The sequence below is a fragment of the Procambarus clarkii genome, chromosome 34 (genome assembly GCF_040958095.1).
Source record: "Procambarus clarkii isolate CNS0578487 chromosome 34, FALCON_Pclarkii_2.0, whole genome shotgun sequence".
NCBI lineage: Eukaryota > Metazoa > Arthropoda > Malacostraca > Decapoda > Cambaridae > Procambarus > Procambarus clarkii.
Genome location: NC_091183.1, coordinates 37,635,639 through 37,654,906, shown reverse-complemented (window position 1 = coordinate 37,654,906; position 19,268 = coordinate 37,635,639). Strand labels below are relative to the sequence as shown.

General features: G+C 44.5%; 1 protein-coding gene across 26 annotated transcripts in view; it reads left to right on the top strand.

Moving 5' to 3' along the window:
* The window catches only part of LOC123762060 (dual specificity calcium/calmodulin-dependent 3',5'-cyclic nucleotide phosphodiesterase 1A), a 546,501-nt gene that overhangs the window by 453,041 nt on the left and 74,192 nt on the right, over positions 1 to 19,268 (top strand). For 13 of the 26 annotated variants that reach the window (XM_069335852.1, XM_069335848.1, XM_069335845.1 and 10 more), the window contains exon 2: positions 10,801 to 11,778. The exons of 8 other annotated variants lie outside the window; for them this stretch is intronic. In XM_069335852.1, coding sequence (XP_069191953.1) covers positions 11,625 to 11,778 — 154 coding nt within the window. In that variant the 5' untranslated portion in view covers positions 10,801 to 11,624. The remainder of the gene's footprint in view (positions 1 to 10,800; positions 11,779 to 19,268) is intronic. 5 more of the 26 variants (XM_069335858.1, XM_069335844.1, XM_069335855.1 and 2 more) reach the window with 1 other exon arrangement.

Sequence of the window (19,268 nt, the reverse complement as noted above, 5' to 3'; positions counted from 1 at the left end):
CAGTGTCTTCGTCCATCTGGGATCGGAGGGAAGAAGTGTAGCTGTAACGAGCAGACCAAGTGGATGGTTGGGTTGTTTTCTTAGGGTCTGGCTAGTTAGTCATCCATGGATGACCGGGCTATGGGACCTGTCTTATATCATTTGGGTTCTTTATGCTTCGCATCATCGATGGATGTCTTTGTTGACTCATCCAACGATGGATGAGTATTCGCTGTGCGTGAGGTCACGGCCATGAGTATTCACGGTGCAGTAGCTGAGGTGGCTGCGTGTTCAGCGTGCGTGAGCTGGCCTATGTAACTACCAGCAATGAACAACATAATGTTGGCAGACATTATGCTAATGGTTGGTTTCTGGTATTTACCCCGGTGGTCTGACTTGGCAGTTGTTTATTGCGCAGGTACTCGTGCGCACCCCCTCCCCCTCCCCTCACCCCCTCACCCCCTCACCCCCCTCCTTCCCTCCCCCACCCCAGCCACGACTCTCTTATGAATAAATACATAATTGTGGTCGGCTAGCGAGGGACCTGTTGAAGTACAAACTATTTTCACACAAATTATTGTTCCTTCTTCCTTATATATTTTAATATTTTTACTGATTCTTCTTTTGCGTTTTCTTATTACTCTTATTTTCATTACTACGTATTCCCTTGAGGAATACATTATACTGTAGTGTATTTTACGTTAAAATATATTATTTTTCTAACAATGTCAATATATGGAGCTCCCGTGACGTCACTGACCCCTTGACCAATTAGAGGACTGTAACTGTCGTCACGGAACTGGTTGACCAATCAGAGGACTGTAACTATAGTCATTAAACTGGTTATCTTCTCCCCAGGGGGTCACCACCAATGACCTAACGAGGGAACTACTGCCACACTGACACTAATTGCGACACGCGACGCTACTTAACAAGTCACTTACGGTCGGGATCGATTTAAATGAAATAATTTTTTATTTAAACAAGACATGAATTCATGAAACGATATCCAGCACTATCTTAATCAATTTCAAGCCTGTTGCCTCAGTAATAGGCTTGACCAATCAACAAATGGCACCAGTTTAGCTTGACCAATTGGCTGAGGCACAGACGAGGGGCTTGGCGAATCAGTGAGAGTTTTCCTACGTCACCAGCTTGTTAGCTTTGACCATTTGGCTGATTACCTTGAGGTGCTTTCGGGGCTTAGCGTCCCCGCGGCCCGGTCGTCGACCAGGCCTCCTGGTTGCTGGTCTGGTCAACCAGACTGTTGGATCTACATCAAATCTACATCAGAAGATGTTACAAACTGCCAGAGGTACTTGTAGCCGAGCCTAAGCCTAGCAGTGGTAACATCTAGAAGTCTGCTAACCTTATTGGATGACCCATAGACGTGCGGTTCTCCCTGCATAACAGAATGATGATAGATGGAGTAACTGGTGTGAATTTCACTTTGCCTCGAGTCTAAGACGTTTTGATTCTCTCCACTGGATTTCAGTTTACAGTCTACGACTCTCCCTCTCCACTGGATCTCAGTTTACAGTCTACGACTCTCCCTCTCCACTGGATCTCAGTTTACAGTCTACGACTCTCCCTCTCCACTGGATCTCAGTTTACAGTCTACGACTCTCCCTCTCCACTGGATCTCAGTTTACAGTCTACGACTCTCCCTCTCCACTGGATCTCAGTTTACAGTCTACGGTTCTCCCTCTCCACTGGATCTCAGTTTACAGTCTACGATTCTTCCTCCTCCACTGGATCTCAGTTTACAGTCTACGTTTTCTCTCTCCACTGGATCTCAGTTTACAGTCTACGTATCTCCCTCTCCACTGGATCTCAGTTTACAGTCTACCAGTCTCCCCCCCCCCCTCCACTGGAACCTGCTAATAATTCCACCATTTATCTCTGTGTATATCTATGTATATATATCTTTGTATCTCTTAAGTGCCTCACGCAACAGCCATTCCCACTCCTTGCAACATTTACCAGCATGCGGGGGATGTAATTATTTTCCTACGAATGTTAAAGTCTTTTCCAGTCTTTTTCCTCCTATAGTTTTCTCCAAGCTTTTCATCCCTAACTAATATTTGTAATTCTCCTCTCGACTAACCATTAATTTGCAGTCTTTTCCACAGTCTTAACCATTAATTTGCAGAATTTTCCAGTTTTAATCATTAATTTGAAGTCGTTTTCCAGTCTTGATCATTTATTACCAGTTCTTTTATGTTCTTTCCATCGGCTATTTTTATCTTCAGTTTTGAGCTTATTCCAGTCATTTCCACGTTACTGTTAGTCCTCTTCAGTCTTTCGATGCCACTTCCAGTCTTCTCCAGTCTTTTCGCGTCACTTCCAGTCCTTTCCAGGAAGGTCTTATCACGCCTATCTGAGACGTGGTTGTCTTATCTTCTGTTGAACTCCGATTTATTTTTATAGATTTGACTTATTTGACTTCATTAATGCCGCAAGCATTGTGTGGTTTTGTGAGATCCTGTATTCCAAAATTTATTTGTTTTTTGGTCATTTCAGGACGGAGTTTTGTGTCTCCTTAGTGACTCTTTCCTCTTATTTCCCTGTTTACTTCTCATTCTCTCGTCTCCGCTTTACTCCCACATCTCTCTAGATCCCGTTATCTTTCTCACTTTCCATGTCACCTTCAGTCTTTCCTGTTCCTAGGGTTCTTTCTCATCTCTCATTTCCCTACTCATTTTTATCCCCTATCCGCGCCTGGTTTTGTCTCTCCTCTTCCTTTTCTATCCCTGTTCTTGTCTCTCTTCTTCGCTCTTGCTTCCCTACTCCTCTTTTATCTTCTGTCCTCCTCTAATTCCCTTCATTCCTCGACCTGACCTGGACACCTTCAGGTGATTAGCCGGTTGTGGAGGGGGGGGGGGGAGGGATTGGTTGTGAGGGGATTGGTTGCCTGTGAGAAGTGATGTGTTGATTGGTCTAGAATTTTGTGCGTCCTGTTCTTTAAAAGTATATATATATATATATATATATATATATATATATATATATATATATATATATATATATATATATATATATATATATATATATATATATATATATATTTTGCATTTACATTGCAAATTGTTAAAAGTATATTGCATTTTTGGTTTCATGATTCTTGAATTTGTTGCTTTAGTTGTTTAATTGTCTTTTGATGGGAATTAATGATGTTATTTAATTGGCCGATCGTTATGAAGCAGGAATTGGATTCTTTCTGCCAATTATAGTGTCATTTTGAAAATGATAATTGAGCTCCTGAAATTACAGTGATAATTACAGTTGAGTGAACTATTTTGCATCGTATTGCAGTCTTCAATGTAATTACCAAAGTGTAGTTACAGGATGAGAGCTACGCTCGTGGTGTCCCGTCTTCCCAGCACTCTTTGTCATATGTGTGTGTATTCATCTAGTTGTATTCACCTAGTTTTGCTTGCGGGGGTTGAGCTCTGCTCTTTCGGCCCGCCTCTCAACTGGCAATCAACTGTTACTACTATTTTTTTCACACACACACACACACACACACACACACACACACACACACACACACACACACACACACACACACACACACACACACACACACACAAGGGGACACAGGTGGAAACTGAGTGCCCAAATGAGCCACAGAGATATTAGAAAGAACTTTTTTAGTGTCAGAGTGGTTGACAAATGGAATGCATTAGGAAGTGATGTGGTGGAGGCTGACTCCATACACAGTTTCAAGTGTAGATATGACAGAGCCCGATAGGCTCATGAATCTGTACACCTGTTGATTGACGGTTGAGAGGCGGGACCAAAGAGCCAGAGCTCAACCCCCGCAAACACAACTAGGTGAGTACTAGGTGAGTACACACACACACACACACACACACCAGGAAGCAGCTCCGTAACAGCTGTCTAACTCCCAGGTACCTATTTACTGCTGGGTAACAGGACCATCAGGGTGAAAGAAACTCTGTCCAATTGTCTCTGCCGGCGCCGGGAATCGAACTCGCGCCACAGGATTACGAGTGCCGCGCGCTGTCCACTCGGCTACCAGACCCCCTGTGTGTGTGTGTGTGTGTGTGTGCGTGAAAAGCCTCATTATAGCACATTAAACGAGGTCACTTGCGAACCTGCAAATAATTTTTGATGGCTGTCTCTATACCTTATCTCTCTCTCTCTTTCTCTCTCTCTCTCTCTCTCTCTCTCTCTCTCTCTCTCTCTCTCTCTCTCTCTCTCTCTCTCTCTCTCTCTCTCATATATATATATAATCCCGGAGGGATCCTCTTCCCTCCGTGTTTGGACCCGTAATATTCATTGTCCGTATCCTCGGGTTATCAAAATAGAGGATTATTATTTTCACTGATTAGTGCGTCATTGCACTTTATATCTTTAGTCACACAGAAGGGCACAAAAGTAAACTCCTTGTACCCTGCTTACAGCTTTCCTTCCCTTGGCTCACGGTAGCTTTACCCGCTAGTTTACCTGGAACACGACCCGTTAACGGGTTAACAACCAGCTCCCCAATTACCCCCTGGGTGAACAGGGGGCAAACGGTAAAGGATTGGTGACCAGTCAATCTTCCATCGCCAGGGCTCGAACCCAAACGAGATCGGTGGCTGGTGTGCTATCACCACCCCGCCACAAGTGACTAATTGCACCAACGAGGTGATCAAAACGACACAGACAGACACGTTGGCCGCTAAGAGACTTTCCGTGTCCCGACTAACGAGGGTGTCGACCAGCATCTCCGTTATCAACATTTATGGTCGGGGGGATGAGGGGGCGGGGAGAGATGCTGCCTCTTGTGGTACTCCAGCTCCTGGGCCCAGCCTTGCTGTACTGTACCTCACTCCTGCTTTTGTGTATTCTCCTTATACAGGACCTTACGGTGTCTTCGTTTTATGTATAGCCTATACATATTATATAGCCTATATAATATAGCCTACTATATTATACATAGTTTTATGTATAATATAGTATATTATACAGGTGCCTAATGGTGTCTTCACACTATGTATACCCTTTATTCAGGTACCTAATGGTATTATCAGACTATGTATACCTGGTATGGATACATATAATAAGATTTCTTGTCATATCTTACGACAGCTACTTATATTCCAAATTTCCTTATCTTATAAGTGGATGAACGGTATAGCTGGCTTCCTATTAAGACCCCTCAATAGCTCGGTTGATCGAGCTTCGGCCTCACACACACACACACGGCGGGGTTCAGGGTTCGAGTCTCCTATAGAGCCTAGCTGACTGGCCTGGCTTCCTATTGGTCAGTGTAGCTCCACGGTGGCTGCTTATATCATCAATTGAAGTTGGTTAATGGTCGTGTCTGGTTGATGATGGCTTGATGAGTCCGTTTTCTCCTGTTTGTCACTGCGTATAAAATGCGACGGTTTTGCCTGACCAAGAACATACGAGTTACTTTGCTGCCACCTCATCCCCGCCCTCTCATCTTCTCATACTCATGCTTACTCATACATACCTCATCGTTGTCCCCTCCTCATACCGGCACTGTCCTCCTCCCCTTATGTTGACCAGACCACACACTAGAAGGTGAAGGGACGACAACGTTTCGGTCCGTCCTGGACCATTCTCAAGTCACAATCGACTTGAGAATGGTCCAGGACGGACCGAAACATCGTCGTCCCTTCACCTTCTAGTGTGTGGTCTGGTCAACATACTTCAGCCACGTTATTGTGACTCATCTCCTCCCCTCATACTGGCGCTGTCCTCCCCTCATACTGGCGTTGTCCTCCCCTCATACTGGCATAGTCCTCCCCTCATACTGGCGTTATTGAGGTGCTCTTCAGGGCCTGTCCTCCTCACCCTGGTCACATTACGAGTGCCTCGTGTGAAGGAACGCTCGTTTAATTACGACCGCCGTACTGGCCAGCCGCGTGATGCCCATTCCTGCTCCCAGTGGCGGCGGCGCCATCTTTGATAAAGCCAAATTGGTCTCCCATTACGCGTCCCAATTCCTATTCTTTCCTCCTATGTGTTCTCATCTTGTCGTGCCTCTGGGGATTGAGTGTCAGCTCTTGGGCCCCCGCCTCGCGTTATTCAGTCGTTTAGTTCCCATGCTTTGTTAAATGTTCACTCATATTCATATGTGTTAATTCTGCATCATTCGGGTATTTAGTTTCTACCTGTATTCTTGTGTCACCCGTGTTAAATGGTCTGCACTCTCCTGTGTACTTGGTAAGTGGTGATCATGTCTCCTTGGTATCTTCTAGGTGCGTGAGATTTGATTGATTCAATCTTTCCTCACAGATCTTGCCTCTTATCTCTGGAACTTACCATGTGTCATTTCTCTGGAATTTGTCATATTTTATTTTGTGTTTTAAGGGGATTTGCATTCCACGCCGGCGCTGCATATTCCAGTATTGGTCTGACATATGGTATACAAGGTCCTGATTGATTCCATATTCCAAATTATAAACAAGTTGTTTTGTATGACTTCAGAAAGGTTTCCCTCTCCCATTTGTTACCCCTATGTCTAACCTCCAGCATCCAGCTTAACCTTCAGCTAACCTTCAACAACCTTTATTGCTTTGCACTTGCTCGGATTGAACTCTTGTAGCAACGTGTTGCAGCATTCATCTAGTTTAGTTGACCAGACTACACACTAGAAGGTGAAGGGACGACGACGTTTCGGTCCGTCCTGGACCATTCTCCATCGACTTGAGAATGGTCCAGGACGGACCGAAACGTCGTCGTCCTTTCACCTTCTAGTGTGTGGTCTGGTCAACTTACTTTAGCCACGTTATTGTGACTCATCGCCTGCATCTAGTTTATCCCGGTCATCCTGTTGTGAACATTAAAAGGAAGGAGTCTATCTTTTGGAAATAATTGACATTGATCAAGTACAAAAGTGCCTATTTTTAACGTGTGTGTGTGTGTGTGTGTGTGTGTGTGTGTGTGTGTGTGTGTGTGTGTGTGTGTGTGTGTGTGTGTGTGTGTGTGTGTGCGTGCGCGTGCGTGCATGCATGCTCACGAACGTGTATCATTACGAGTTTCTACGAATATGATTGTTACAGTAACGAGCTGAGCTGAATTTTTGTTACCAAAAAGTCACCTATATCTAATTAAAAAATAGCAATTGCTTTATCTTTTATGCAAAATTGACAATAGTTGAAATAAATATTTGTAATACAATAAACAAATACTAAATATATTTCCCAAATAACAAACAAATAATTATTATAACAAACAAATAATTATTATAACAAACAAAAAATATATACAAAATATTTTAAATAATTAATATGTTGTGGAAGGTCACCCCTATTGGCAATATTCTAATCCCCCTGATTGGTCGGTGTAATCCTGTTAGTTGATTGGCTGAGAGGATTATCTGTGGAGTGAACTAGCTGTTATCAGGATGTGCTGCTCCCACTCATCTACCAGTGGTATAAGGGAGAGAGGAGAGGTGGTTCTTATGGGGGTGAAAAATGCCTTATACCGAAGATTAGGGAGAGTTGGTCCTTATAGCGAGGGATTGGAAGGATTAGTTCTCATACTGATGGACAAGGAGGGAGAAGATCCTTACGTTGAAGGAGATAGAAGGAAAGATATCTTTGAAGGAAGGGTGGGATCCTTTGGAGGAAGGGATGGGATCCTTTGGAGGAAGGGATGGGATCCTTTGAAGGAAGGGTAGGATCCTTTGGAGGAAGGGATGGGATCCTTTGAAGGAAGGGTGGGATCCTTTGAAGGAAGGTTGGGATCCTTTCAAGGAAGGGGTGGGATCCTTTGAAGGAAGGGGTGGGAACCTTTGAAGGAAGGGGTGGGATCCTTTGAAGGAAGGGGTGGGATCCTTTGAAGGAAGGGGTGGGATCCTTTGAAGGAAGGGGTGGGATCCTTTGAAGGAAGGGGTGGGATCCTTTGAAGGAAGGGGTGGGATCCTTTGAAGGAAGGGGTGGGAACCTTTGAAGGAAGGGGTGGGATCCTTTGAAGGAAGGGGTGGGATCCTTTGAAGGAAGGGTAGGAACCTTTGAAGGAAGGGGTGGGATCCTTTGAAGGAAGGGTGGGATCCTTTGAAGGAAGGGGTGGGAACCTTTGAAGGAAAGGGTGGGATCATTTGAAGGAAGGGTAGGAACCTTTGAAGGGATGGGATCCTTTGAAGGAAGGAAGGAAAGGGGCAGGCGTCTTTACAGTGAAATGGGAGACAAATAAGTAAAGGTTTATTCTCAAAGGAAAAGGAAAGGGAGAGGATTATTATACCTAATTCTCCCTTCTATCTCAGTGGGGTTATCCTCCCCCCCCCCCTCCCTCACACATTGTAATATCTTGGTCATCCTTCATTCTTCACCCGTGAGTGAAGGATGACCTCTCCTCCCTCCCTTCTCTTAACACATGCACAATGCCTGCCCCAGATAACATCCCCTGCGTCAGATAACGTCACCTGCGTCAGATAACATCCCCTGCGTCAGATAACGTCACCTGCGTCAGATAACATCCCCTGCGTCAGATAACATCGCCTGTCCTAACTAACATCAGCACCACCCGTCTCTTCCTATTGGTCAGTGCCCGCGGCTGTGCCAAATTCGTGTGGGCGCTAATTGGTATTTGAATCCTATTTAGCAAATGCCGCCAAGCGGAACACAGGTGACTGCCCCCTTCCCCCCCTACCTTTTGATCTAACCGGAAACCCAACCCACCATTCACTCGTCAACAACCATCCACCAAACTGGCCCATTTTCCCCACCACTCACCCACACAACCAGAAAAAGCAGCCCCACCCAACCAATCTCCCGACAATCCACTTAATACATTGAGGAATGCAAACCTAAGAACACTGTATTTACCCAGGCGAGGCCAGTGGTGGTGTGTACTTAGCTAGTTGTGCTTTGCGGGGGGTTGAGCTCTGGCTCTTTGGTCCCACCTCACTGTGTTCAGCGAAGGATGATATTGGCCAATAGGGAGGGTATCGGGGGTTGTTTCAGGGCTTAGTTATTATTGGCAGGAATGGTTAGAACTGAGGGGTTACACGTAGAGATGGAACGGGGAAAGGGAAGGAGAATGGATGGATAAGAACATGAGAATAAAGGTAACTGCAGAAGGCCTATTGCCTCATACGAGGCAGCTCCTATTTATAACCACCCAATCCCACTCATATACATGTTCCTCCCACGAATATACCCATTAACTAAAGCACGAAAAAAAATTGATGAGACGTTGAAAGCAAGGTGATGAGGTAAGTGTAAGAAAAAGGCGTTAAAAGGAGACGGGGCGAAGAGAGAGGGGAAGGAATAGGGTGAGGGAGAGGGAAGGGAAAGAATAGGGTGAGGGGGAGAGAAGGGAAGGGAAGCGCAATAACCGAAGGAAAAACGTCTACAAATTTAAGGTGATTCTCGGATCATTTGAAGACATCTTGCTGAGCTCCCGGAGTTGAGAAGAGGTGGAGGATGGGGTGGCCGGGTGGAGGCAGGTGGAGTGAAGGAGGAAGCTTCAGATGAGGAGGAGGTGGAGTGAGGAAGAGGTGGAGGTATTTAGGGTGGAATATATTATATTATATTACTATATATTAAGTATATATAGGATGGAACAAAGTGATGGACATATAATACTGGTATATTTTGGTAGCAGTCTTTCTTGTAAACATATTTTCTTGAATATGACCGAAAGGGGTAAAATTGATGATTCTAATATGAATCTTCTCAATATTTCTTATGCTTTTCTTCTCTGTCGAGGGAAGTTGAAAAATTAACTCTCCAAAGTTCATTTTGACAATTTATTCACAATTTATTATGATCTGACGCCTAGGGATGCGTTTCGCAAGGCACTCCTTACATTTTCAAAAACAAATTTACCAATTGTTTGTTGTTTAACATTCAGCTACTCGGAACAAAAAGTTGCAAGTAGCACGGGCTATGGTGAGCCTGTAGTGGACTTACCTGGCACAGGAGCGGGGCAAGTAGCACGGGCTATGGTGAGCCCGTAGTGGACTTACCTGGCACAGGAGCGGGGCAAGTAGCACGGGCTATGGTGAGCCCGTAGTGGACTTACCTGGCACAGGAGCGGGGCAAGTAGCACGGGCTATGGTGAGCCCGTAGTGGACTTACCTGGCACAGGAGCGGGGCTGTAACTTGCAAATTTACCATATTGCAAAGGATGTAAGATAATGAATAGTAATAGGCTATTGCATGCATGAACATAAGCAACTTATGTTCCTGCTTCTACTGTCTCTGTGTCGGTTCGGGGTCTTGAAGTGACTAGAATGTAATTATGTGCTAGGAGGAAGATTTTAAGCCTCTTGGGTGGCTTAATCTTCATCAATTAATCGATGGACATATGACTTCCAACAGTCCAGTTGATCAGGTACCTATTGGAGGTGTTCGGAAGTTTCCTCTATGGCAGGACTGGAGTCTCAGAGCCGGGCTGGCGACTCGAACCTTGGTCGGGAGATTATCTCATTAAAGCCTCTTCCAGGCTTCCCATCTCAGATTATATGAATTTTTAAGCTGAAGTTTTGGGATGGTATAAAGATTATGAGAAGCTGCAGAGACAGTAGCATTTTGCTTAATAATAATAATAATAATAATAATAATAATAATAATAATAATAATAATAATAATAATATAATTATATTATTATTACTTATTATAATTATTATTATTATTTATCATCTATCATTACTCAAAATTGCCCCGCCGTTATTTTCAATTTTTTTCACATTTTGGGCTACTTACCAACTTAAATATTATGCACACATTTTTTGGGGCGTGAAATATCTGAAGAATGAAAATGATTTGGATAGAGTTAAAACGCGTTCTTAAAATATATATATATATCTTAATGTGAAATTCTTATTTACAGATCAAATTAGAATCTTTTCGAACGTGCAAAGAGTGAGTGATCATATTTGAACATTTCTGTATAAACAATCATGTTTAAATAAGAAAAATTTTGTCAGATTTTAAGTGTTGGAAATAATGTGGGAGTTTTTTTTGTTTATTGATGCTATTTAATGTAGATTCATCACACGTAAAGTGGCGTTTAATGTTATAACATTATTTTCTACCACAATTAAAGTGTCATTTGAAAGTTAAAGTGGTGAGGTGATTATTGGCCAGTTAATTATTAGTGCAGAGAGACTGTGATTGCCTAAGTGGCAGTGAAGTGTTCTGATGATGTCACAATGATGAGATGGCTTGCAGGATCAACTAATCAACACTCAGTCGCAGACGATTCATCATCTTAACGTTATCAACGGAAGTTGTCGGAAACGAAGTGGCATGAGATCTACTTTGGTATACCCGAGAGTAATTGATAACCCACACACCACAACACCCTCTACACCCATCCCCTCGAGTGAAACAAGTCTCTGGGTGTTCCGAAACTAAGCTTCATTATCTCAGCTTCTCCCCAAGCTGCTGCAGCAGCCTTTCACTATCCTCAATCACATTATCCCTCACTATTCCTCCTCTCCGCCTGGATGCCCCTACATGGAATCTAACCATGCCCTGAGGCGGGTGTGTGAGAGAGGGGCGGAGAGTACCTGAAAGAATCAGCCGTTGCAGCATGGCGCCGCGTCGCGCCACACCCTCGACATACCCCAACGCCCACCATGGCCCGTGAGTCCCCCGCCACCCTCACGCCCACACGCCAGAAGAAGATGCTGAGGTAGAGTAGGCGTTGTTATGGCGACGCCGCGACCGACGGTGGGCGGCAGTAAGGAGACACTCCACAAGACCAACAGCGAACCACTCCGTCGACACCGCCAGCACCTCAGGACCCGAGGCACTCCCGTCTCCAAGTGCTTCCTCAACCTCGACGGCTACAATTATGTTATAGGTGAGTCCTTAGCTGCTACAGGTGTCTCCATGAGCTCTTAGTGACTGTAACGTGTTATAGGTGAGTCTTCAGCAGCTACAGGTGTCTTCAGGAGCTCTTAGTGACTGTATGATACTGGTAAGTTCAAATGTTTCTAGTTTCCTCCTTGTGCTTTAGTTGAATCCACAAGGGTTCCATATGGGTATACACCCGTATAATATCTGTTATAGACGTCTATATTAGTCTTTCATTTTTAAACCAATGCTGTGGTTCACAGGAATGATATTTAATGAAACTTCAGCCTAAGAGGTGTTGTCTTGTACAAGATTATCTGATATAGTTATTCATTGGGTATTATTGTGTTTAATGTTAGGTTAGAGTTATGTTAGTTACTAGATGAAGCAGGAGCAAGCTGTGTGCCAGAGCCTTCATATGGTCGGTTGATGTTCTCACGTGTGTCTAACTTGTGGAGCAAACGTGAGCCTGAGTCAGCCTATGGAGTGAATGTTCTCTGAGTAAAATTTGCAAATGAATCATCCATCGTCATTTTTTAGTCTGAGGACTCCCTCTGCTGAGGGAGCCGGTCGGCCGAGCGGACAGCATGCTGGACTTGTGATCCTGTGGTCCTGGGTTCGATCCCAGGCGCCGGCGAGAAACAATGGGCAGAGTTTCTTTCATCCTATGCCCCCTGTTACCTAGCAGTAAAATAGGTACCTGGGTGTTAGTCAGCTGTCACGGGCTGCTTCCTGGGGGTGGAGGCCTGGTCGAGGACCGGGCCGCGGGGACACTAAAAGCCCCGAAATCATCTCAAGATAACCTCAAGATAGCATCTAGGCATCGATGCTGGTGTTCATCTTAATGACCTTTAGAACATGTGATAGGTTATCTTGAGATGATTTCGGGGCTTTTTAGTGTCCCCGCGGCCCGGTCCTCGACCAGGCCTCCACCCCCCAGGAAGCAGCCCGTGACAGCTGACTAACACCCAGGTACCTATTTTACTGCTAGGTAACAGGGGCATGATAGTGATATTTTATTCATAATTCTTGATAAATTTAGAATCTATGAATCTGGCCTTGGGAGTGAGGGCATAGACATGCTGTCGATCTTCAGAGTTGAAGGCTCACGTGAAGTCCATTCGCACCGTCAGTCTGTCATGTCATTCAGTTCTTTGTGAACTGTGAAAGTTCCAGCACTCTTGCCCAAGCGGCCCAATGCTAAATGTAATTTTCGCTCTCGTCTTTTCACAAGAGAAATCATTTGGGTTCCTCTCAATTACACTGATGGCCGCTTGCTCTCATTGTCTCTCCCTCACTTTAATACGATTTTTCCATGCCTTAGTTTCAACGCTTTCATTTCTCTGCTGAAAAGTATTTAAACTACCTCTTGTACATGCCGAAAAATATTAATGAAAGCGAGAATGAAACAAATAAATATACAGATAGAAATCTACACAAGAAGGCGAGTATACATAGTAGCGAGTATACATGAAGGCAAGTATACATGAAAGCGTGTATGGAGTGATAGAGTGCGTGTTATCAACTTTAACTCTGCAATAGAGATTTAGAGTAATATTACTGAAACATTATTTTTTAACAGCAAGTGTTCCATTGTGACCTGCTTGTTCGGCTCGCCCCGCTCAGCGACCACCGGTTAAGGCGGGGGGCCCAGGCGCTAAGGCTCAACCCTATAACAGCACCAGAGCACCCAGGAGTTAGACAGCTGTTTTGGGCGGCATACTGGCGGTGTGTGTGTGTGTGTGTGTGTGTGTGTGTGTGTGTGTGTGTGTGTGTGTGTGTGTGTGTGTGTGTGTGTGTACACGTCTATAAAACACAGTAGATATGATAGAGAAAATAGGTCCAGAGTCAGAGTGAAAAAACAATGATAAGAATTACGATAGAGGAAGATAGCAAGAGGCTAAAAGATGACAAACTGAAAGAACGGCTCAACAAATGGCTACTTGAGTTTAACCCAAGTAAATGTAAAGTAAACTAGACTTAGGGAGCAGGAAGTCGGACACAAGGTACCAACTGGGAGATGAAATCCTCCAGAAATTAGGTAGAGAGAAAGTGAAATCCTTCAAGAATTAGATAGATAACGATTTGGGGATTGATAGCACACCTAATCTCTTTCCTGAAGCCTGCATCATTAGGATATCTTCAGAGGCATACGCAAGGTTAGCTAGATTATTTGACACGGGTGGAACACGCACAAGGGGACACAGATGGAAACTTAGTTCCCAAATGAGCCACAGAGACATTAAAAAGATTCTTTTCAATGTCAGAGTAGTTAGAAAATTGAATGCACTAGGCAGTGATGTGGTGGAGGCTGACTCCATGCACAGTTTCAAATGTAGATATAATAGAGCCCAATAGACTCAAAGACTTGCTCACCAGTTAAGCGACGAGACCAAAGAGCCGGAGCTCAACACCCCGCAAGACACAACTAGGTAAGTACCTGCCAAATCCTGGGGGCAAGATAAAGGTTCACTGCATCCATTCATCTCCCAGCCACTCAGGTAATTGTTAATTCTCTCGTCATACCTCGCCCATTGTCCAAACTTTGTCTCGTTCTTGTTTAAAACACAAAAACGTCATCTCTGGAATGACACGAGGCGCCTTTGCCAGCCTAGGCTCGCGTATTAACGTTAATTGAGGAAGATTAAGGAAAGGTATGAGGAACATTGGAGGGGTATATGTGATGTTTGTGGGTATGTGGGCGGTTTGTGTATGGTTTGTTTGTTAGTGAGGTTCGGTGGTTTGTTTACTGGTGAGGCTGGGTGCTTGTGGAGGGTTGTTGAGAGTCATTACATTAGACAAAAGCGAGGTTCAGTACCTGAAAGTTTGATCCTGCAAGTACACATAGGTGAGTATCAACACACAATAATATATATATATATATATATATATATATATATATATATATATATATATATATATATATATATATATATATATATACACACACACACCTTTAGGTATCCTTCTTGGACGACTGTATATGCCGTTTTTATAACAAAATCCAAACCGACTTTACAACCCCTCCCCCCCCTCTTCCTCCTTCATCCGAACGTGCTCATTTATCCGGCCAGGACCCACAACTCGGTATCCGGATAGTGTCTGCAAAACACCACCTTACATTTCACCTTGTCCTTATCTTTTTGCCTGGTTTTATGACATAATTTACTGAAGGATTTCCAGACTGGGACTGGATGTGACAGATAAGAAGGGGGGGGGATGTAAGAGGGGATGTAGTGGGAGAGTAGTAGTAGTTTTTAAGGTTGAGCTTCAGCTCTTTGGTCTCGCCTCGTGCATCAGTCAACTGGTGAGTCTTAGTGGGCTTCGTAATAGCTCTATCTGCATCTCCATCACTTCTTAATTCATTCCATTTACTCACTATGCATTAATCGCATTATTTTTATTGTCTCTGTGGCTAATCGGGTATTTAGTTCCACCTGTGCTCCCTTGTTCTTGTACCACCCATTTAAAGTGGTTTATCGTTGCCCTGTTTATTTACCTCTCATTCCCCTGTCTCATTCCCCTTTCCCCTCTCTCGTTATACTCTCTTTCTTTCCTTCTTTCCTTTTCCATTGGAAAAAAATAGTGAGATGTTTCGACGGAACAGCAGACGACAAATTTGGTATAAGGGAAGCCACTTGTTGTTAAGATAGTGTAGTTAACTAGGCTGGTGTAGTTAACTAGGTTAGTGTAGTTAACTAGGCTGGTGTAGTTAACTACGATGGTGTAGTTAACTACGATGGTGTAGTTAACTACCCTGTTGTTCAGTATAGTCCTCTGGGTGCGTCTGTCACTTCAGCATCCCCAACAAGCCCACTTCCTCTCTCTTAAAATGACTCGCAGATATTTTAAATTCCAAATGCGCCCTCAGACTCGCATGTGTATAAAAGAGGTCCCCCTTTTTTTGTACCGAGAAACGAGACAGCTGCTTTTTTTTTCCTTTCAGTTTAGATGTGTTTTCAAGCACTCGTGTATTGGTTTGATTGTTAGCTTAGGTGTCTTAATTTTTCACTCGTGTTAGTGTGACTTGCTGTAAAGTTGTATTTGGATTTGTTTATTTACTCTCTCTGTCTCTGTCTGTCTGTCTGTCTGTCTGTCTGTCTGTCTGTCTGTCTCTCTCTCTCTCTCTCTCTCTCTCTCTCTCTCTCTCTCTCTCTCTCTCTCTCTCTCTCTCTCTCTCTCTCTCTCTCTCTCTCTCTCTCTCTCTCTCCCTCTCCCTCTCTCCCTCTCTCTCTCTCTCTCTCTCTCTCTCTCTCTCTCTCTCTCTCTCTCTCTCTCTCTCTCTCTCTCTCTCTCTCTCTCTCTCTCTCTCTCTCTCTCTCTCTCTCACACACACACACACACACACACACACACACACACACACACACACACACACACACACACACACACACACACAGTCTGTAGGTCATTTCGACCGTGCTAACTAATCAACCGTTCTCGCACTGTACACTGTAACCAGCTGACAAAAATAAATACCATATGTTAATTGTCTTGTTTCTTTTCCCTGACAGGTAAGCTGAGGAACGAGGCTGCCGCCACAGGTGTCTGGTAGGTAGGTTAATTACCACACCTGTACACTTCTCTGTGATTAACACTAATAGTCAAGTGGATGGAGTTAATATCACTTAAGAGAGAGGAAGGGAATGTATGTGTGTGTGTGTGTGTGTGTGTGTGTGTGTGTGTGTGTGTGTTTAATTACCCAAGTGTAATTACGTGAGTGTAGTTACAGGATGAGAGCTACGCTCGTGGTGTCCCGTCTTCCCAGCAGTCTTTGCCATATAACGATTTGAAACTGTGTGTGTGTGTGTGTGTGTGCGTGTGTGTGTGCGTGTGTGTGTGCGTGTGTGTGTGCGTGTGTGTGTATGTGTGTGTGTGTGTGTGTGTGTGTGTGTGTGTGTGTGTGTGTGTGTGTGTGTATGTATGTGTGTGTGTGTGTGTGTGTGTGTGTGTGTGTGTGTGTGTGTGTGCACGTGTTTTAATTTTGATTGAGCTATGTTGGTTATTGTGTTGTATAAGCAATCAGCGACCGAAATCTAACCCTTGGGAGAGGCTGCCTTGCGTGGTCACCCGTCCAACTGTTGGCCAGGCCTGACGGTACTTAACCTGAGCGAATGACGCACCTCATCTACTGTATCATAAAATAGTCACAGTGAAGGCAAGCATATACATCATACAACTTAAAGCTTACATATACAGCGTGTAATACAGCATACAGGACGCCTACAGCGCGTAATACAGCATACAGGACGCCTACAGCGCGTAATACAGCATACAGGACGCCTACAGCGCGTAATACAGCATACAGGACGCCTACAGCGCGTAATACAGCATACAGGACGCCTACAGCGTGTAATACAGCATACAGGACGCCTACAGCGCGTAATACAGCATACAGGACGCCTACAGCGCGTAATACAGCATACAGGACGCCTACAGCGCGTAATACAGCATACAGGACGCCTACAGCGCGTAATACAGCATACAGGACGCCTACAGCGCGTAATACAGCATACAGGACGCCTACAGCACGTAATACAGCATACAGGACGCCTACAGCGCGTAATACAGCATACAGGACGCCTACAGCGCGTAATACAGCATACAGGACGCCTACAGCGCGTAATACAGCATACAGGACGCCTACAGCGCGTAATACAGCATACAGGACGCCTACAGCACGTAATACAGCATACAGGACGCCTACAGCGCGTAATACAGCATACAGGACGCCTACAGCGCGTAATACAGCATACAGGACGCCTACAGCGCGTAATACAGCATACAGGACGCCTACAGCGCGTAATACAGCATACAGGACGCCTACAGCGCGTAATACAGCATACAGGACGCCTACAGCGCGTAATACAGCATACAGGACGCCTACAGCGCGTAATACAGCATACAGGACGCCTACAGCGCGTAATACAGCATACAGGACGCCTACAGCGCGTAATACAGCATACAGGACGCCTACAGCGCGTAATACAGCATACAGGACGCCTACAGCGCGTAATACAGCATACAGGACGCCTACAGCGCGTAATACAGCATACAGGACGCCTACAGCACGTAATACAGCATACAGGACGCCTACAGCGCGTAATACAGCATACAGGACGTCATACAACAGTCATCTGAGGTAATATATGCCTCCAGAGTGAAATTCCAGCCTTAATCTCCCTAATACTGTGAGATTCGGAGAAAGATCGAGTTTCCTCCGCTCTTCTATCTCCTTCTCTTTCTCTGTGTGTGTCTCTCTCTCCTCCTCTCTTTTTCTTTCTTCCTTCTCCCACCCTCGTTCTTGTCCTTTCTACTCGCTCCTTTATCTTATCTTACTCCTTGCCGTTTCATCTCGCCCTGTTCTTTAAAATTTCCCGATTGGTTGTTCTTTATAATTATCCTTCTACATTATCGCCTCTTCTTCCGTTTCACTCCTTTTGATTGTATTCTTTCTGTCCCATTTCCCTTCTTCCTTGTCCCATTATTCTTCCTTGTTGCAATCTTCTGTTCCTCCATTCTCCTTTCATTGGGGATTTCAATGGGGATTGAACGTTGGGAATTTCAAAGTATGTGATATTCTCTCTCTCTCTCTCTCTCTCTCTCTCTCTCTCTCTCTCTCTCTCTCTCTCTCTCTCTCTCTCTCTCTCTCTCTTTCTCTTTCTCTTTCTCTCTTTCTCTCTTCTCTCTCTCTCTCTCTCTCTCTCTCTCTCTCTCTCTCTCTCTCTCTCTCTCTCTCTCTCTCTCTCTCTCTCTCTCTCTCTCTCTCTCTCTTTCTGTTTCGTGTTGAGAGGAGGGTTGATGAGGTGTGCCAACTGATTGATGAGTTGGTGGTGGGTGTGATCTGAGAGTTGTGGGGAGATTGGACTGTAGTAGGCATGGGAGCACGTGTGATTGGGATGGATTGGTAAAGCTCCAGCACGGCCGGAAAAGTCAATCACTTTCAACTTTTGATGAGCTAAACAGCTCATCAAACTGAACCACTCATGTGTCAGTGGACAGCAAGCTTCTGCAATGGAGTATTGGACTGAGGTAAAAAAGTCGACATTGAAATTGAAATTGAAGTAAGTTTATTGAGGTAAAATACACACAAAGGGATGAGGTAGCTCAAGCTATTCTCACCCCGTTCAGTACATCGTGTTAATACATACATAGACACACATCACAAACAATAAACATATTACCAAACATTCTGAGAGATAAACATCTACATTTCCTCTTTTACACAAGTAAAGTCGACATTGTCTTTACTAAACTTGAAAATTCAAGGGCAGAAGCAGCTTAGAATCTCAACAAACTGGACATGTATAAACCATTACTAACACGTCACAGCTGAACAGTCTGAGCCCCAGTTCCGCTGCCTCTTTAACGGTGGAACAAGAACTGTCAGACACGGACAACAGCGTGGATACCAGAAGTCAACTCCTGCAGGAGGAGACGAAGCAGAAGAAAGACTGATGGCAGAACCTGACAACATCATCACGAATGAAGACCTAC